At 51.7% G+C, this 20000-nt stretch overlaps 2 protein-coding genes across 9 annotated transcripts in view; both read right to left on the bottom strand.

The window, feature by feature from the left end:
• Window positions 1-4463, bottom strand: part of LOC120813533 (vasoactive intestinal polypeptide receptor 2-like) — a 10429-nt gene extending 5966 nt beyond the window's left edge. For 3 of the 6 annotated variants that reach the window (XM_078096326.1, XM_078096331.1, XM_078096330.1), the window contains exons 1-4: window positions 4018-4328; window positions 2536-2641; window positions 1785-1892; window positions 259-353 (exon numbers count right to left, since the gene is read on the bottom strand). In XM_078096326.1, the coding sequence (XP_077952452.1) occupies window positions 259-353; window positions 1785-1892; window positions 2536-2641; window positions 4018-4074 (366 nt within the window). In that variant the 5' untranslated portion in view covers window positions 4075-4328. Of the gene's footprint in view, window positions 1-258; window positions 354-1784; window positions 1893-2535; window positions 2642-4017 lie in introns of all 6 variants that reach the window. The other 3 variants (XM_078096329.1, XM_078096327.1, XM_078096328.1) reach the window with 3 other exon arrangements.
• A 271-nt stretch (window positions 4464-4734) lies between these two features.
• The window catches only part of LOC120813532 (disco-interacting protein 2 homolog C), a 23728-nt gene continuing 8462 nt past the window's right edge, over window positions 4735-20000 (bottom strand). For 2 of the 3 annotated variants that reach the window (XM_078096321.1, XM_078096322.1), the window contains 34 exons: window positions 19745-20000; window positions 19452-19574; window positions 19011-19157; window positions 18629-18748; window positions 17840-18037; window positions 17622-17713; window positions 17389-17499; window positions 16979-17102; window positions 16797-16906; window positions 15832-15934; window positions 15513-15577; window positions 15164-15257; window positions 14891-15010; window positions 14519-14633; window positions 14060-14199; window positions 13825-13961; window positions 13400-13608; window positions 12828-12942; window positions 12333-12534; window positions 12161-12261; window positions 11823-11903; window positions 11037-11160; window positions 10838-10959; window positions 10626-10737; window positions 10332-10441; window positions 9868-9998; window positions 9137-9305; window positions 8614-8784; window positions 8313-8374; window positions 7659-7716; window positions 7002-7076; window positions 6433-6607; window positions 6221-6344; window positions 4735-6048 (listed from right to left, as the gene is read on the bottom strand). The exon at window positions 19745-20000 is cut by the window's right edge and continues 38 nt beyond it. In XM_078096321.1, the coding sequence (XP_077952447.1) occupies window positions 5796-6048; window positions 6221-6344; window positions 6433-6607; window positions 7002-7076; window positions 7659-7716; window positions 8313-8374; window positions 8614-8784; window positions 9137-9305; window positions 9868-9998; window positions 10332-10441; window positions 10626-10737; window positions 10838-10959; window positions 11037-11160; window positions 11823-11903; window positions 12161-12261; window positions 12333-12534; window positions 12828-12942; window positions 13400-13608; window positions 13825-13961; window positions 14060-14199; window positions 14519-14633; window positions 14891-15010; window positions 15164-15257; window positions 15513-15577; window positions 15832-15934; window positions 16797-16906; window positions 16979-17102; window positions 17389-17499; window positions 17622-17713; window positions 17840-18037; window positions 18629-18748; window positions 19011-19157; window positions 19452-19574; window positions 19745-20000 (4449 nt within the window). In that variant the 3' untranslated portion in view covers window positions 4735-5795. The remainder of the gene's footprint in view (window positions 6049-6220; window positions 6345-6432; window positions 6608-7001; window positions 7077-7658; window positions 7717-8312; window positions 8375-8613; window positions 8785-9136; window positions 9306-9867; window positions 9999-10331; window positions 10442-10625; window positions 10738-10837; window positions 10960-11036; window positions 11161-11822; window positions 11904-12160; window positions 12262-12332; window positions 12535-12827; window positions 12943-13399; window positions 13609-13824; window positions 13962-14059; window positions 14200-14518; window positions 14634-14890; window positions 15011-15163; window positions 15258-15512; window positions 15578-15831; window positions 15935-16796; window positions 16907-16978; window positions 17103-17388; window positions 17500-17621; window positions 17714-17839; window positions 18038-18628; window positions 18749-19010; window positions 19158-19451; window positions 19575-19744) is intronic. The other variant, XM_078096323.1, reaches the window with a different exon arrangement.

The raw sequence follows: 20000 nt of genomic DNA, 5'->3' as shown, positions 1-20000 counted from the left end.
ATTAGCTTCTGTTTTCTTATCGACTGCTTGAGAGAAACGCATGAAGGGGGCGGGGCGAAGCTCCAGTGGGCGGGGCTGGACGTCTATGAGGCTGAGTTGAGAAATTTGGAGCAATATTTGAAAAAGTACACGGAACCACTTCCTGTTGTAGAGCGAGAAAAACATTTGATCTCACACGCGCACACACACACACTGACACACACACACTGACACACACACACACACTCACTGACTCTCACACACACTGACGGTACCCACCTCGCTGGGCTCGTCCGTGCTGTTGGACCAGCAGGTGATGCTGGGGGGGGAGACGCCGGACCAGCCCGTCTCTGTACAGGTCCTGCTCAGGTTACCTGAGACACGCAATGCATTATTTACACACCACGTCTGTATGTTTATGTGTTTACAGAGAAAATAGATGAATAAGAGCAGCTTCCCCGAAGTAATAACCCTCATTAGGGAAGCAGAGGAAAGCGTAGAGATGTTTGTGGAGAGAAGCTTCTTGTTCTTATATCCACAAAACAAAAGTCCTAAATTAAAGACGTGTCCACCAAAAGAAACTAATGATTTATTTATGGAGACAAACCCGCAAATTCTTTATATTAACTCACATTCCAGAATGTTCTATTTACGTCTCTCTGTAGTTGTATTGTGTCTCTCTGTAGTTGTCTTGTGTCTCTGTAGTTGTCGTGTCTCTCTGTAGTTGTTGTGTCTCTCTGTAGTTGTCCTGTGTCTCTGTAGTTGTCCTGTGTCTCTGTAGTTGTCTTGTGTCTCTGTAGTTGTCCTGTGTCTCTGTAGTTGTATTGTCTCTCTGTAGTTGTCTTGTGTCTCTGTAGTTATCTTGTCTCTCTGTAGTTGGTTGTGTCTCTCTGTAGTTGTCCTGTGTCTCTGTAGTTGTCTTGTGTCTCTGTAGTTGTCCTGTGTCTCTGTAGTTGTATTGTCTCTCTGTAGTTGTCTTGTGTCTCTGTAGTTATCTTGTCTCTCTGTAGTTGGTTGTGTCTCTGTAGTTGTCTTGTGTCTCTGTAGTTATCTTGTCTCTCTGTAGTTGTCTTGTGTCTCTGTAGTTGTCTTGTGTCTCTGTGGTTGTCTTGTGTCTCTGTAGTTGTCCTGTGTCTCTGTAGTTGTCTTGTGTCTCTGTAGTTGTCCTGTGTCTCTGTAGTTGTCCTGTGTCTCTGTAGTTGTCTTGTGTCTCTGTAGTTGTCCTGTGTCTCTGTAGTTGACCTGTGTCTCTGTAGTTGTCTTGTGTCTCTCTGTAGTTGTCCTGTGTCTCTGTAGTTGTCTTGTGTCTCTGTAGTTGTCCTGTGTCTCTGTAGTTGTCTTGTGTCTCTCTGTAGTTGTCCTGTGTCTCTGTAGTTGTCTTGTGTCTCTGTAGTTGTCCTGTGTCTCTGTAGTTGTCCTGTGTCTCTGTAGTTGTCTTGTGTCTCTGTAGTTGTCCTGTGTCTCTGTAGTTGTCTTGTGTCTCTCTGTAGTTGTCCTGTGTCTCTGTAGTTGTCTTGTGTCTCTGTAGTTGTCCTGTGTCTCTGTAGTTGTCTTGTGTCTCTGTAGTTGTCCTGTGTCTCTGTAGTTGTTTTGTGTCTCTGTAGTTGTCCTGTGTCTCTGTAGTTGTCCTGTGTCTCTGTAGTTGTCCTGTGTCTCTGTAGTTGTCTTGTGTCTCTGTAGTTGTCCTGTGTCTCTGTAGTTGTCCTGTGTCTCTGTAGTTGTCTTGTGTCTCTGTAGTTGTCCTGTGTCTCTGTAGTTGTCCTGTGTCTCTGTAGTTGTCCTGTGTCTCTGTAGTTGTTTCTCACCGTTCTTGCCGAACAGGCTGACGAGGAGGGGGGGACACGGGAGAGTCAACACCTCCCCGACCGCCGCCCTCTGCCAACAGGAGACATTGTCCCACTCGCCGAGACATCCTGAACACACACGCACACATTAGAGCTACGAAGTGGACTCACAGCTTCCTGCTGGTCGGAGCCGTCGCTTCGTCTCTGATCTGAAGCAGGAAACATGAATCAGCAGCAGCAGATCCTCTGACGTCCACACGTCTTTTTATTCAAACCGCAACGTAACAACGTCCTCTCAGATACAATCAAGCAGAATGTCTACAATTCTTTTTTTGTAAATGAAGTCAAATAGTTTTCTTTGCTTCGCGTCGTCTACACAAAGTCTTTGTCTCTGCTTCATCGTTTGTTTCAGACTAATTCCTTATTCAACATCTGGGGTGTGGAGGACAGAAGACCAGCAGCTGGATCGTACAGCGTCCCATAAACGCTGTTACAGCTTTTATAATCGCATGAGAATATCTGATGATGGCGTGACCTTTAAACACACACAGACACACAAACGCACACAGACACACACACAGCGTGAGAAGAAGTCGGAGTCCACAAGCTGCGATCACGCAGATAAAAACGCTCTATTTTCACCACTGAAACACACATGAGCATCATGGACAGAGGTGTCTCCGTGTGCGTGTGCGTGTGTGTCAGTACACAGCATCCAAATCCTTTCACCTTCTGGCTGCGTAGGTCTGTGTGTGTGTGTGTGTGTTTGTACCTGTGTGTGTCTGTGTGTGTGCGCGCTGCAGCAGCGTGTCACACTCCCTCCTCGCTCTCTGCATCTCCCACTGGAACTGGCAGTGAGTTAACTTTCCATTAACCTGCTGGGACGACAATATATAAAAATATATAAAAGAATACTATGTAAATATGAATATACACAACAACATAAAAGTAAAAGGAAGAGTGTCTTAAGGTCATGAGTATAAAAAGGAGGTTTGAATAAAGGTTTGAGGAAAATAAATAAATACAAATTCTGTTATTTTTCTTTGAAACGTTTGACTTTAATCCGTCAGAATCTTTTCACGGCCCGATTGTAAAATGTTTCAGGTAATTTAACCGTCATTTTACGGATAAACCGTCCAAAATCCGTCTGTGTGGAAAGTAGTTAAGAGTGGAATAGTGTGTGTGTGTGTGTGTGTGTGTCCTGGTCCAGCAGACACACACACACACACACACACACACACACACACACACACACACACACACATACGAGGTGTAAACAAAAGGGCAGCGTGAACACAAAGAGAAACACTCACACATAACACACCCAAGGTGACTTCATTGATACACGCACACGCACACACACACACACACACACACAACGTATCAATGAAGTCACCTTGGGTGTGTGTGTGTGTGTGTGTGCGTGTTAGAGGTCTGTTTACATTGAGACATACTGCCTCTCAGACGTTTTTCAGACCTGTCAGTGTGTTTATAACACACACACACACACACACACACACACACACACACTAATTTCATAAAGAAATCTTGAACCCGTCTGACCTAAAAAAAAAAAAGAACATTACAAAATAAAAGCACCACATCTTGTCTTTGTCTCGGTTGTGTAGAATAAAAAGTACCGTCTCCATGAGAGAGTTTACATCTACAGCAAAGCACCGTTATTTATCCGTCACCAGCTCCTGCTCAGCTTGATGGCAATTACAAAGAGAAGAGTCCCCTTTTTACCGACGTTCCCTGAATGCAACAAAACTTCAAAATCAACACTTTAAAGAAACTAAAAGGGAAAAAATGATGAGATGAAAAGAAAAAAGGCCACTTGAAATAAAAATAACAAGTTTGTTAGAGGCAGAAATAAAATTCATAATACATGTTTGTTCATGTTTATAAACGTGCAAACGTCTTTGGTTGAAAAGAATGTTTATGTGTTGTTTATAATAAATTAAGTAATATTTCTCATCAGGAATAAACTGTGAGCTCTGAAACATCTGCAGACTCATGAATATGAATAATTATAAAAAGTTTGAGCTCATTTACACTCAAATCAGCAGCAGAGGGGAAGAATCTTAAAGCATTATAATAACAACAGCATTTTAGTTTCAGAGGGAATTCGTTTATAAAGGTCATAATTATGACGTCAAGCCAATTAAAACTAAATATTCACCTCGTTAATAATGAGACGTTTCTGTTAACAGTGTTTGTATTAGTGGGATAAGAGGGGGGGGGGGTCACTGACCGTGTGGATGAACGTGACGCCGAGCAGCAGCAGCGCGAGCCGGTGCGTAAAGGACATCCTACGTCATCCGGTCCACCTGGAAGCGGCTCGCGTGGTCAGGTGCTGTCTGCCGTCTTATAGTTTATTCTTCTTCGTCTGGTTCGGCAGCTTTACGCACGAGCCAGAAAGACTTCAATGATCGTTAAATGCGAACAAAAATCCTCAGAATCAAACTTTTGAAAAGTCCGACGGACCGAACCGAAGGTCCCCGCTCGGGAGAAGCACCGGGACGCTCCGGCGTGCGGAGTCGAAGTGGGGCTGTGGTGCGGTCCGCGCGCATCCGGGTCACACGCCTCTCAGACCCATGCGCGCTCCCGCCGACCTGCGCGAGTGTTTTACTATGAAGCGACAGCAGCGGCACCACGTGGAGGACCGCAAAGACAATTAACCACACGTAAACAGGACCTTTCATTTCCGCTTTTAAGATACCCGTCAATCACAATAAGCCCCGCCCAAAGCATACCATGCCGATTTATGGTCCTTCAGCGACCTGTCAATCAGCGTGTAGCCCCGCCCTAAACCACCCCCTGCGTTATGGACAAAATGAAGAGAAAAAAAGTGATATCATATTTTGTTAAAATAAACTTTGTTTTTGTTTATGTGATAAAAAAATATGTTTGTGAAGAAAAGAGACAAACAGTCACATAACGATGATACAAACTTAATAAATGACATCCGTTGTAGCCAATCAAAGCACTTTATTGCACTGTATAGTGTGACGGGGAGCCAATAGAGGCTCTTATAAAAGTGTCATTTTACCTTTTTATCATGTGTACAAAACAAGTCACACACACACTTGTACCGTACAAAATCAACACTATTTACATACAATACACACGCGCACACACATACGCAGACACACACAGGGAGTCATGACGCTGCTACCAACAAACTGCTTGGTTTCTGAACAGAAGGACGAGACGGCGTCGTCGGGTGTCAATCGAGACGAGCTGTCGTCATGACAACCTGAAACCGCCATGTAAAAAAATGGATTAATATTAAATCAACTACCTTTTCGCAAACATATTGCACTTAAGTTGTATTTCAATTTGTGTAGATTTAAAAACTTCAAAATAATGTTTTTTTTCTTTCTGGGATTTTTTCTTTGTTTAAGTGTTCAAATTATAAATCAAAAAGTTTAATTTTCCCTTGTCGACCGATAAAATCTGCTGCGCGAATCACATTAAAACCACGTAAAACGTCCCTGTCGCACTGTAACACACGCGCGCACACAGACACACACAGGGTGCAGGTGGAGAGCTGCATATAGGGGCTACTATACCTCATTGTGTTTTCAGGTACCTCTCCATATAGATTATTATGTCTATGTACAATATGTATATTTTTTACAATTATCTGTTCTAATTTAAATTTAAATATTTGTTCTCTTCTTTTGGGTCGGTTCAGTAAAACATGAAGACGGATTCAGTTCACTTTTCCTACTTTGACCTCCTAGAAACGAGTGGAGCCGTCGCCCCGAACACAGTGACCCCCGAAGGCTTCCTACAGTGACCGCCCCCACGAGCCATCAATCAATCAACCAGTCAATCAATCAACCAGTCAATCAACCAACCGACCAATCGATCGACCGGCACAACACGACTTTAAAGAAACGACTAAACACACAATGCAGGTTCAAAAATACAGTACATCTGAGTCTGGGAAATAAATGGACATCAACGGCAAAACGCACGGCATGCTCGCTCCCCAACACGCACACGCACACGCACACGCACAGGCTACATGTTGTAGGCCACGTAGATGGGGTCCAGCTGGTCCTGCAGGAAGCCGTCCCGGAGGTGCATGCGCTGCTTCTCGCCGCGGGAGTTGATGGGGATCACGCCGATGTCCGTCACCACGACGACGCCCACGATCAGGTAGTGCTCCTCCAGCACCGCCTTGGTCACCATGGGAACCAGGTCCAGGGCCTCCTGCTCGGAGCCCTCCAGCTCCACCACCACCACCAGCAGGTTGGTCCAGGGGAAGACGGCACTGAGGAGGAAACGGGATTAATTCTGAGCCACTAGAGGCGGCGGGACGGCAGAAGAACAGCGGAGCTCCGCCTCTTTGGCCGTTAGATGTTGGAATGCGTGACGTTTGTTTGTTAGTCGATATGCTGCTGGCGAGGAGAAGAAGGAGGCGCAGGCACAGGTGGTGAACCCACCACTCCATGATGCTCTTGTGGGCGCGGATGACGGAGGTCTCGATGTCGATGGGGTGGTACCTCATCCCCCTCAGCTCCATGGCCTCCTCCAGCGCGCCCACCACGAACAGGGCGTCGTGCCTCTCTGGAGACACAAAGGGACAAAGGGCGTCGGCCATGTTGGCGTTGACGGGCCGAGCAGGCGGCGGCGGCGGCGGGGGGGGGGGGCTCACCTCCGTTGGCGTCGGTGAGCTCGGTGCGGCGCAGGAAGCCCAGGTAACCCGTCCGGGCCCAGACCGTCTGCGTGTCCCCGAAGCTGAGCCTGGAGCTGAAGTGGTCGGACTGGAGGACCTCCTCGCCGTAGCCGCTGTAGTAGCCGCTGCCGTTATGAGCGCTGTGCACCCAGATCTGAGCAGGGGGGCGTAGAGGGGGGCAGACGGGGGAGGAACACAAGCAAACGTGGATGAATCCGACAGATAAGTGAAGCTGTTAGAGGACTTCAGGAGACAGAAAAACGGCCAAAGGAAGGAAAAGAGACGGAAAAGAGGGACGAGGAAGAGAAAAGGTGACAGAATGATGAGATACAAGGAGAGAGGAGGCAGGAGGAGATATGAGGAGGCAGGATGCAGGGGGAGATATGAGGAGGCAGGAGGAGGCAGGAGGAGAGAGGAGGAGGTAAGAGGCAGGAGGAGGCAGGAGGAGAGATGAGGAGGCAGGAGGAGAGAGGAGGAGGTAAGAGGCAGGAGGAGAGATGAGGAGGCAGGAGGAGAGATGAGGAGATAGGAGGAGGCAGGAGGCGCACCTCTCCCAGGTGAGAGTCTCCCAGAGGTCCTTTGGTCTCCGGGTTGGCGATGATGATACGAACTCCAGGTAAGATCTGAAAAACACACAAAAACAACAATATTTAACATCTGACACTGAATGGTGTCACACACACACACACACACTCACACACACACACACACACAGTGCAGTGAGGCGGCTTTAGGACCAGCATGCACTGGGGCTGGTTCCTTCCACCAGACGATGGATTTGTTCTCTTTCGTTGTTTGATGGATGAAAACTGGAGGAACAAAGAAGCTTCTCCTCTACCCGAGTACCCACAATGCATCAGTGCAGCCTGACTAACAGCCTGCAGGAGAACGGGGCTCCGCCCACACGGTGAGTCACAGCTCGCCTGTGTGTGTGTCGGTGTGGAGGAAGAAGAAACACCACCCGAACCTCCGTCAGACCCGCCTGCATCTCAATCAGGCTACGATTCAAACAAAATGTTCCCCCGAACAAGAGATTAAGAGAATAAACACTAAAGGGAACAGAGAGAAGAATAAACACTAAAGGGAACAGAAAGAAGAATAAACACTAAAGGGAACAGAGAGAAGAATAAACACTAAAGGGAACAGAAAGAAGTAGATAATAATCATCATGAATCGTTTCAACAGGAACAAGAAGAGTCACTCACCTTCCCCGACTCCATCAGAGGAAGACTGTGAGGAGAACCTCTCTCCACCAAGCGCACCCTGAGAGACACACACACGAGGAGTGAGGAGGCTGGGTGGAGAGGTAGAGGAGGAGGGGGAGGAGGGGGAGGAAGAAGAGGGGGGAGAGGAGGAGGTAGAGGAGGAGGTAGAGGAGGAGGAGGGGGAGGTAAAGGAGGGAGAGGAGGAGGTAGAGGAGGAGGGAGAGGGGGGGAGGAGAAGGTAGAGGAGGAGGAGGGGGAGGAAGAGGAGGAGGTAGAGGAGGAGGAGGGGGAGGTAAAGGAGGGAGAGGAGGAGGAGGAGGGGGAGGGAGAGGGGGGGAGGAGGAGGTAGAGGGGGAGGAAGAGGAGGAGGTAGAGGAGGAGGAGGGGGAGGTAAAGGAGGGAGAGGAGGAGGTAGAGGAGGAGGGGGAGGGGGGGAGGAGAAGGTAGAGGAGGAGGAGGGGGAGGAAGAGGAGGAGGTAGAGGAGGAGGAGGGGGAGGTAAAGGAGGGAGAGGAGGAGGAGGAGGGGGAGGAGGAGGAGGTAGAGGGGGAGGAAGAGGAGGAGGTAGAGGAGGAGGAGGGGGAGGTAAAGGAGGTAGAGGAGGAAGAGGAGGAGGTAGAGGAGGAAGAGGAGGAGGTAGAGGAGGAGGGGGTACCTGTCGTGACGCAGCGCTCTCATGTCCACGTACACGGTGGTGGGGTCCGGGCCTGAAGTGCCCTGCAGCCAATCACAGCACAGACACAGGTCATGTGATCAGAGGCGTGTCGCCCTTCTGAATGAGACATAAATGTGTGTACAGACACCATCCTACAGTGATATCTACGTTCCTCATTAAAGTGGTGACACATTTCAGTCACGTCGTGCATCATTTTGTGTTCCACGCGTCTGACTCCTCTTACGAGGCCGGCGGCGTGCCGCCCGCCGGGGCGTGTGCACGTGGCGCCCTGCGCGCTCACCTGCAGGCAGATGGCCAGGTTGACCCTGCAGCCGAAGGAGGTGCTCACGGACCTCGGGTGGAGGCCGAGGTCTTTGAAGAGCTTGGAGAAGGAGTGAGTGAGCGACATCCTGGGCCTCTCCTCCGCCACCACCACGCAGGCCCGGACGCGGGACAGGTCCAGCCCCCGAGCCTGTGATGAGCAACGTGCTTCATTTATTCATTCCAAAAGTGTCAATCACATGAGTAACATCAGCAAAATGCTGTCAAAGTGAAGAGTGAACGCCGAGCAGAGGCTCTTAATATGGGAATAGATTAATACATGAAGCACATGGAGCCTCTGTTTGGGTTTCTAACATCAATATAACGTGTTTAGCAACATGCTCATCACAGAAATTGATCTTTTTTTACATGATTTATATCATAACTGAGTCACCCGGGTTCTGTTTCCCCAGAGGAGCAGGACTCTTATTTTGACGGGCGTTTTCGTCCCGATGCCGTCCGAGGCCCGGGCCTATGCTAAGCTAACGCTAAACGGCTCTGACCTTGAGCGCCTCGGTCTGCAGGCCGAGCCCTTTGGTGCACAGCTCCATGACGCTGTAGGAGCAGAAGGTGTCTCGCACCCTCAGCTGGCTGACGGCCAGCAGCCACAGCGCCGGGTTGGACTCCAGCTCCACGGGGGGGATCAGGATGGACTGGTGCCCCGAGTACACGCTGCGCACACACACACACACGCACACACACACACACACACACACACACACACACGCCGGCTGAGTCTCTAACAGGGGGCGGAGCCTCCCAGGTGAAATGTGCAATGAGCAACTTTATGTATAACTTTATTCTGTGATAATTACAAACAGCGACGGGTGACAAGAACAGAGAATGCCGGTCGAATGAAAGATGAGTTGCATTGTGGGAAATGTAGGATCCAGGGTGTTTGTTAAGTTAAAAGCCAGTATTTCTCTCTGCCATTACACTTTTTAGCCACTTGTTTGCAGACACATACCTTCCTTTTAAGCTGATGTGTTAAACTTTATTGACACATCCATCAGTTACAGAGCGACGACGTGGTTGATTGTGTCTCTTTTAGCTGCGTCTTTGGTCTCCTCCACCTCCTGATGGAAACACCTCCCCTTTAGCTGCTAAATGCTACGCTATGCTCACCGGCTGCTCTCTGACCGACTCGGCCAGCTGTGAGAAGGTTCTTGGGGAGGCGGGACATCATTTAGACTAAAGACGTAAGTGAGTGCAGCGAGTAGACGGAGACACCGACCTGCAGAGACACCAGAGGACAAAGCCCAGCCCGCAGTAGGGATCCAGACAGATGGCCACTTCTCTGGACGGGTACAACTCACACTGCAGCTTCACCGACCGGCAGAAGGCACCAACAGCATTGTGTGACATCTGGGGGGGGGCAGGACAACACAAACAGTTAATCTTAACACGTCGTACTTTTATTTAGTAGTTCTGGCTCCCCCTGTGGACGAAGGTGGTAGTGTCTCCTCCCACCAGGGTCCCTTTACAAAACCTCTCATTCCAGTCTGACCCTCTCAGTCTTGGTTCTGGTCCCCCCCCGGGGCCTCCCTTCCCTCCAGCAATGCATTGTGGGCCCTCCTGTAGGAGGCGGAGAAGGAGACTCCTCCCTCTGACTCGGGCCCAGGTACAGGCTCCTCCCACGAACGTATTCATGACAATAGTAGGCGTATCCATGAGGAGTAATGGCGGTCATGAGCTGACCTGCACTCCGGCCAGCATGCCGGTCGTGGACACGCTGAAGTCCAGGTAGGCCAGACCGTCCGGGTTGGTGGGCTTGTAGAGAGCTGCAGGCTTCTTCTTTGGGAGGTCATCTGAAGCACACACACACACACACACACACACACACACACACACACACACACACACACACACACACACACACACAGTCTCAGAAACACTGACCTCAGGTTGAACCCACATTCTAGTTCAGCTGCCACTGATGGAGGTTTAGGGTGCTGCTCTTAAGGTCAGAGGTCAGGGGTCGGGGCTGCGTACCCGTGTCGAGGACCGGGGGCCAGTTCCTGATGTCCACGGTGGCCGTGGCCTCTTTGGAGCGCAGCAGCTTGCAGATGACGGCCGTGGTCATCACGCAGGCCGAGTGGCTGACCTGCAGGAACAGAGGGCATTATGGGTCATCACTAGTATCCTCCAACAGGGCTGCGAACAAACTAACGTGACGTCACATGACCTCGCGAGGCTCCTCTCACCTCCACGATCATCTTGACGGTGGGCAGCGTGGTGGAGATGTTCTGAGGGTGGGGGGGTCGCACCGTGATGGGAACGCAGCCGGCGTACAGCGCGCCGTAGAAGGCCGCGATCAGGTCGATCCCTGCAACGAGCACACGCACGGTGAGAGGGGGCCACCTGGGGGGGGGCGGGGGAGGGGGGTGGGGGGGTGTCTCTGACCTGGGGGGTAGACCAACGCCACGTGGTCTCCCTCCTGCAGCCCGGCCCTCTCCATCAGCAGGGCAGCCACTCGCTCCGCCCTCTTGTGGAGCTGCAGACAGGTGAGGGAGCTGGACACCGCCCCCTGCAGGGGGGAGGACAGGGGGGGTAAGTAGTAGTATAATAATATAATATAAGTCAGTTACATCAAGACGCAGAGAGCTTTTTACATTGGAAGTGAAACAAACTGTGAGACACGTGTCAAACAGAGGGGGGGGGGGGGGGGCTAACGGACCACTTAAAGCACTGCTATGCTGAGTTAGCTGCTATGCTAAGCTAGCTGCAATGCTAAGCTCGCTGCTAGGCTGCTTCCATCTCAACATCTAACCGTCTGCAGAGGACCACCACTGTGTCCCTAAAAGACCGCGGTTTGAAAACGTCCTGCTAAATGTGGGGACATTGTTCAAACAAAGTGCACGAGGACAACAGAAGAGTCTCTAGTTCAACATGTTCACATGTTCCACCTGGTGGGATTCTGCCTCGATGATCACATGCGTGTAGTTTTGTGTTTGAAATATCATTAACAATTAAACTAAACATACACTTTCTTAAGTACATACTTTTAAGATTTAATCTTAAGAAAAACAAACATTCATTAAAAGAAACATTGTAACAACAACAACATTCATTAATCGCGATTAATGAATTTCAAAATGTGCGATTAGTTCATTTTGTTTTTAAACCTGTTAACAGCCCTAATTTAGATAAACTAGTTTGTGACTCCTCCCCCTGCAGCGTGGTGGTTACCCGGGAGCTGAGCAGCGTGTAGAGCACGTGGTCCGGCGTGGTCTGAGCCCGCCACTGCAGAACCTCGGACAGGAAGAGGAACTGAAAGACAGCAGCAGAGCCTCAGATGACCTCCAGATGACCTTTGGTCACAACAATCAATAAAGCAGCTGAAGCCTTCTGATCTTTTATTGATTCTATAAAAGTTCTGCCACTGAACTACAGCACATTTCTAACGTTTTGATGAAATTCTCCTCCAGAAGGACGTGATGTCACAGAACTTCACATATTTATATTGCTTATTAAAGAAAAGAGGTTGAAAACTGTCTTGACGATCTTCTCGTTTCATCAAGTCTCACCTGGTCGTTGTCGTCCGTTTGTCCCAAATCTCTCCCGCTGGCCTGAGCGATCCGCTTCCCCGACACCAGATTCCCCACCATCACAGAGGCAGGTCCGATCTCTGCACGCGCGTTAGCACACGTTAGCACACGTGCTGACCCCCCCCATGTGCAGACTGGTGCTTGGACTCACCCGGTTGTTTCTGCCTCGGCTTGGGCAGGTTGGTGACGCAGGTGTGGGGGCACATGAGGACGTTGCAGGGGTGCAGCCCCCCCTCCAGGTACAGCTGCTTGATCTCCGACAGGTGGATGCCCCCCAGAGGGGTCTTGGGGAGGGTGTTGGCCGGGACCAAGGACAGGCAGAACACGCCCACCCCGTGGATGCTGTCGATGGCCTGAGGGGGAGAACAGTGCGGGTTATGGAGGAGGAAATGATCCAGACCAGGGGTCTCAAATTTGGTCTCAGCCCGAACCTGATATGAGTTTGAGACCCCTGATCCGTCTTCATCAATGACCAGCAGGGGGCGACTCCTGTGGTCCCATAGAAGTCAGGTCTCTACCAGAGACGCAAACAGCGTCTCACTGTCCTCCTCAGACCTTATATGGTCACTTCCTGTCCACTGGTTGAACCAAATTGGGCCAAAATGTGGTCGTTTAGGAGCTAATGATGAAAAAATGTCCTTCTCACCTGCAGCACACGGCTCATCCACTGGAAGCTGTCCTCCTCGGTGGAGTCGGGCCGTTGCTCGGCAACCACCACGATCCTCTCGTCCCTCAGAACCGTCACAGAGAACACGGCTATCCTGCGGGGGGGAGGGGGGGGTAAGTGTACCTCGATATTGATCGATTGATATATGAATGATGTCCTGGGTTTAATATTCATGCTGTATTTAATGTGAATGGAAGAAGAAAGAAGATCAAAGAAGAACCTTTAATCATTCCGTTGTTCTCTTTTATTTCTTGTAGGAGATACAAATGCTCCTCCAGTCAAATGGGTACTAAAGTAACTATCCGCCTGTGAACAGTAACGTGGCGACTGTGCGTCTGAACCTTGTTCCCATGGTAACTGAAGGAGGTCTGGGAGATGGATTTCCTGTTGCCTCTGGATTCTTGTTGCTCTGCTGTATTAGACGTATCGGTGTGTGAGCTGTGTGTCCCTCACCGCCCCCCCCCCCACCTGTCCCCCCTCACCGGTCCCCCTCACCTGCCCCCCCCCCACCTGTCCCCCCTCACCGGTCCCCCTCACCTGCCCCCCCTCACCTGCCCCTGTAGACAAACTTCATGGGCTCCACCGCCAGCGCCGTGGCAACGATGTCGTCGGCGTTGTGCCGCCGCCCGCTCACCATGATGAGCCCGTCCATCTTCCCCGTGATGAAGACGAGGCCCCCGGGGCCGATGAAGCCCAGCAGGCCGGTCCGCACGAAGGCGTACTCGCTAACCAGACCCCCACTGGAGCCCACCGGGTACACCTGCACACACACACACACACGCACACACACACACAGGCACGCACACACACATGCACACACGCACACACACACAGGCACGGCTGAAGGGTCGCCATGACAACAGGCCACAGAGATTTCAACTCTACAACGCTGCTGTTTTAAATGAAGCGCGCACACACACACACACACACACACACACACACACACACACACACACACACACAGTGCCCTCCTCACCTCAAAGGTGTTCTTGGTCATGCCGGTGAGGCCGTAGTAGGAGGTTCCGGTGGCGATGGAGCAGACGCAGAACTCACCGATCTCGTCAGTCTGACAGAGCAGAGGGACGCCCTCCGGCTTCACCACACACACCAGGCCTGAGGGGGGGGGGGGGGGCATCAGAACAACGCCAGCAGGCAACATTATAGAAGCATTAACACACACACACACGCACACACACACACACACACACTACCTCCGGGTGTGACGGTGCCGACGTCCTGCACCGTGAGCACTGAGAGACGCTCCTCCGTGTCCACCCTCACGACCCCGTAGGTCAGACCCTGCATGGACAGGACGCCCCGACCCGGAGGCTGGCTGCTGTCCTCCACGGGCCTGAGCGCACACACACACACACACACACACACACACACACACACACACACACACACACGCACACACACACACACACACACACACGCGAACACACACACGTTCAGGGACAAAACAAGTTTCATATTTCTGTGAGAAACATCACATCATAAGAGAGAGCGAATGTAAATGTGTTTCACATTCCGTCACATTGTCTTAAAGGAACAGTTCGGTGCGTTCAGGCTCCTCCTGTAGCTGCGTGTGTGTGTGTGTATGTGTGAGTGTGTGTGAGTCTGTGTGTGTGTGTGTGTGTGTGCGTGTGCGTGCGTGTGTGTGTGTTTACCTCCTGATGGCCACAGTCAGGGCCTCCGGCGAGCTGGCGCAGGGACAGATGACGTCGGCTCTCAGTCCTTTGGTCTGGAAGACGTTGAGGAAGGCGTCACAGGAGGAGATGGACCCTGACACACACACACACACAGACACACACACAGACACACACAGTGAGCTCAACAACACAACCGGATCATTTAGCTTTTAGCATTTTAGCGTTCAAATGCTTTCATAAACGCGCTTATGAAAGAAATCTTGTTTAGCTTCAACGTATTGATCTGCTCTCTTCCTGTTGTGATTCTCGTTGTATTGTCTAGTGCCCCCGTCCCCCCAGTCCCCCGTCCCCCCAGTCCCCAGTCCCCCGCCCCCCCTGTGGAGACCTTACAGGGGTTCGACCCATCGGCCACCAGCAGCATGCGCAGCGAGCTCAGGTTGATGTCCTTCTGGTCCTTGTGGGCCACCAAGGCCCAGTGCATGTCCCTGGACTTCACACAGGCCACCTTGGCTGCAGAGGGACGACACGCACACACACACACACACACACACACACACACACACACACACACGCACACACACACACACACACACACACACACACAGCAGTTAGTGTGAGGGGTGGAGGGCGTGGCCGAGGGCGTGCACGGTGGGCGTGTCTGACCTTTGTACTGGCAGACCTTCTGGATCCAGGACAGCGGGTTGACCTTCATCAGCGAGTACGGCACGCTGATCACGTGCATCATGTTCATCACACTCTGCGACACACACACGCACACACACACACACACACACGCACACACACACACTCAATTTCAGCTTTTCTTTCATTTTACTAAATATTATGAGGATTAAACTTTATAGTCTTTATGAAGTCAACGTGTGAAATTAACTTTATTGGGTATTTTTGTGCCGGGCAACAGAAAGAAGATCAAAGCACGTCATAAATAATCCAATCAATAGAAAATGATCCCTGACTCCGCCTCCTCCTCATGCCCCGCCTCCTCGCTCACCGTCAGGATGCCGTTCCACAGGCCCACGTCCTTCTTGAAGTCCAGGACGTTCACGATGGTCTCCGCTGCGGACAGAGAGGGAGGGCGGTGACCTGGAGGCCCGGAGAGTGTGTGTGTGCGTGCGTGTGTGTGTGTGTGTGTGCGTGCGTGTGCGTGCGCGTGTGTGTGTGTGCGTGTGTGCGTGCGTGTGTGTGCGTGTGTGTGTGTGCGTGTGTGTGTGCGTGTGTGCGTGCGTGTGCGTGCGTGTGTGTGTGCGTGTGTGTGCGTGTGTGTGCGTGCGTGTGTGTGTGCGTGTGTGTGCGTGTGTGCGTGTGCATACCCTCGGTGTAGCTGCAGGACTGGGTGAGAGCCTGGCAGTGTGTGAGCAGAGCGATCCTCGTCACCGTGACTCCCAACACGCTGCCGTCCTTACAGGTTTTATACTGGGAGGCAGACCAGAGGAGACCATATGAAATACACACATATATATATACAGTGATCCCTCGCCACTTCGCGGTTCACTTATCGCGGATTCGCTATTTCGCGGATTTTCATAATGCATTTTTTTTTTTTTTGGTGCATTGTGCTCTGCATTCTGATTCGCTAAAAACTCACTCCCGAGCCGTTCATTACAGTTCTCCAACGTAATCGATGGTGGCATGTCGGTGTACAAGGATCTTTTTGCAAAGAAGAAAAAAGAGCGACAACAGCTGCCTATCACTATGTTCTTCTCCCGAACAAACACACCTGCACCGCGGGCTTCAGAAGAAGAGAACACTGCAGAGCGCAGTCAGGATGCAGCGGCCCAGTCTGAAGAGCAGTGAAACGGCCTACACGCGAGTCACTGTATTTGTATACATGTAATAGTTGCTAATTGTAAAAAAGAAAAAGTTTTCTATTTCGCGGATTTCACTTATCGCGGGTCATTTTCGGAACGTAACCCCCGCGATAAACGAGGGATTACTGTATACACATATATATATATATATATACATATACTTATAAAGCTCTACAGAATAAAATGGAATAAATCTATAAGGTTGGATATTCACAGAGAAACGTATATCGAATGAAAACAGATTACGCCTTTAGAATAAAAAAACAATTAATATAGAATAAAAAAATAATTAATTAAAAGTTTCGGCTCCAATTTCAATGTTTTTATTGGAAGCGTTTGATCACATGTGATGTTTGGAAAGAAACGAATATCCAGCGATGTTTGTTTTGGCGGCTCCGGCTTGTGATGAATGATGTGTAAGTGGTGGCAGCATGACCGTGCGTGTGCGTGTGCGTGTGCGCGTTCACCTCTATGTAAGCCGTGTCGTTGTTGGCGTCCTTGATGTGGGGGAACCAGTCTCTGGGAGGTTTGGAGAGATGCTTTGACTCCGTCACAAACCACAGCAGCTTGGGCCAACCTGCAGGGGAGAGAGAAGCATTCAACGCGTGTACTTCCTCCACCAGCGCTTAAATCTCCTGCGACCTCTGACCTTTGAACTGGGGGATCTCTCCTGTGGCGCTCTTGGGGAGTCCCTTGTGACAGGCGTCGCTGGTCAGCGCCACGGTGACGCCACAGCTGCCCAACAGGAAGCCGATCTGCTGACTGCCGGCATCCTATTGGAGGACAGGCGGGGGGGGGGGGGGGGGGCAGATCAGACTCCCATTGATGATCCATACGGAGCACAGCAGCTGGTCTGCACGCACGCCACAACCATCAAAACGCCTCAACGTTGTACTTTTACTTTGTTTCGTGTCAGCTGCTTTTTGGGAGGAAATGAAGAACCGCGTTTCTAACTCGGACGGTTGATCAGCAGCGATCGGCCACGCGGCGTTTGACCCGTCGAGCGGCTCAGCCAGTTGTCACGGTTACAACAACATGGAGGAGGGCGGGGGTCGGTACCTTGCGGCTGAGCGGGACCTCTATGGGGACGGGGACCACCTCGGCCAGCAGGCAGCCGTAGAAGGCCACCGTGAAGGCCACGGGGTCGTTGTTGGGGAACACCAGCGCCACCTGCCGCAGGCAATGGAGGAGGACGTCACTTTAAATGACGTGAGATCCTGAGGAGCACGCCGAGTCGGATGAGCGGACCGTTAGCTTAGCTTAGCATTGGGCGACACGTTGAAGAGACTCACCCGATCTCCCGGTCGCACCATCGGCTCCTGCTTGCTGCCCAGTTTGTGGAGGATGTTGTACGCTAGCTTGATGCTGCGAGACCACAGCTTTCCTGAAGGGAGCAGGACACAAGGGGACGAGGGAGGGAGGGAGGGAGGTGTTATCTCCTGCAGAAGTAGGATCAGAATTCCTCCCCCCACCGATCAATAAGGAGTGACGGATGCTCGGCCCCCCTCACCGTACGTGAGGACGTAGAGGGGCTTGCCCCCCGTGTCCAGGCTGGTGAGACAGGGGGCTTTGGGGGAGATGGTCCCCCAGCGCTGCAGCGCCGCCTCCAGGGAGGGGGGCCAGTTGGTGACCACTCCCAGCGCCTCGCCGCGCACCGCCATCATCTCCGCCCCCTCCGGCCGCGGCTGGTTGGGGTCCGGCTGCTGGACTGGAGTCGGGAGGAGGGGGGGGACAAGGGACAGCGTCGTCACGGAGACAGTCGGGACGGAGACGGGTTTCAGGGCAGCAGCTGCGGGTGCGTTTTCCCTTCGATGTTTAGCGTGAAGCTTTAGTTAAAAACCACCAGACGCCATCGATGAAAACAGCGACTTAAGCTCCCGGCTGCTGCCTGACAGCTGCTTCGCGTCGTCGTGGGACACGACGAGCTCGGGCAGCAGCTCGTGTGCTTGTCGGTGGCGTCTGGGGTCTTTCACCTCCTCATCCTGCTGTCAATCAAAGGGAACTGAAGTTTGCGTCTACCACCAGGCTCCATTGAGGAAAACGGTTATTGTACCTCGCGCCAACGTCACACAATTAGGCAGCAACCCCCACGTGGTCGATCGCCAAGTGGGGGGAACCCGTCGGTTGGTTTATCTCACTTTCATATGGACTTTGGTGCTAATTGACATCGACTGCGTCTGGTGGTGGACGCGAGCAGCGCTTCCCTGTGATTGACAGACTCCATCGACTGAAGCCTCTCAGAGTCACCGCAAAAAAAAGAAAAAAGTGCAGACAGACAGAATCAAAGACGGCGTCTAACCCTCCAGAAGTTCATCAAAGTCATCGACAAAGAACTCCCTCAGCGGGGGCCTGCGCGGCTGCTTCAGCGTGTTCACAAGCTGCTGGATTTTAGCTGACACGCGACTGCTGACCGGAACACCTGCAAGAACCACCCACACACACACATTGGTCGGCTTCTACCGCTCGCCACGCCGGCGCTCGACCCGCCAGGACGAACACAAATAGATTTTTTGGGGGGGGGGGGATCAGTTGAGTAATTACGGCAAGTTTCGAATCAGTGACTGCACGATTGTGAAGCACGCTGAATAAAAAACAAACAAACTAAAAACACGCAGTGTGATTGGTCCAGATTTAAAGCTCCGCCCCCTCCCCCCGCCCCGCCCCCTGCTTCAGGCTCTTACCGTCGCCCGTCTCCATGCGCTCGGCGTTTCCGTACTTCTGCGTGTTCCTGGCGATGGTGCCCATGTTGGACATGTGGTGGCGCTCGCCGCGGGAGTGGGAGGAGTCAGACGAGTAGCCCGTCACGTCCGGGGGGCCCGAGTGATTCTCTGGGAGGGAAGCAGATACTTTAAGAACTTTGCTGTATTTAATGATACATTTTCAAGTCTTTTCGTCTTAATCAAGGACACATTTCTTCATTTAAAAGAACCTTGGAAATAAAACTTTGAGCCCGAAGCTGCTTTTAGTTTCTATTAAACACACACGAGGAACAAATGTGCAGTTGATTTATATTAATTTAAATTATTTATAATTAATTTTTTAGTATTTATTGAGATGAAAGGCTGTATTTGTTGATAACTGAGCGTGTGTTTATCGATACCGGGTGTTGGCGAGCGGCGTACCGTCGGACTCCAGCGGCGGGGGCCACAGCATGTCGGAGCCAAACTCACAGGAGCGTCGCAGAGATCCTCCGTTCTCCGCGACGCTCAGCGCTCCCTTCCTCTTCAGAGACAGGTGGCCGATACCTGGAGACACACACACACACACACACACACACACGATGCAAACATTGTTCAGACAACCTTCTTTTACATTTACGGGACAAATATTTAAAGAATAAATTCCACTTTCTTCACTTATACAGAAACAAAAAAAAGGTGCTTTTATTGTGGCGGGGCACTTCCTCCCCTCCTACCGTGGTGCGACTGCGACAGGTGGCTCTGGTGGTGCAGCTGCCCCAGGTGGGCGTGGCCCAGGTGCGCGTGCCCCAGGTGCGAGATGTGCGCGTGCGCCAGCGAGTCGGCCAGCCGCCCGGCGTTACCGCTGCCGCCGCTCTGCGTGGACGAGGAGGAGGAGGAGGTGGAGCCTAAGTGGGCGGGGCCGAGGTGCGACGGGCGGCTCATCCAGTGCTCCATGCCCGACATGTCGTCACCAGGCCCCGCCTCCTCCTC

The sequence above is a fragment of the Gasterosteus aculeatus genome, chromosome 21 (genome assembly GCF_964276395.1).
Source record: "Gasterosteus aculeatus chromosome 21, fGasAcu3.hap1.1, whole genome shotgun sequence".
Lineage (NCBI taxonomy): Eukaryota > Metazoa > Chordata > Actinopteri > Perciformes > Gasterosteidae > Gasterosteus > Gasterosteus aculeatus.
This window is presented reverse-complemented; position numbering and strand designations above follow the sequence as displayed.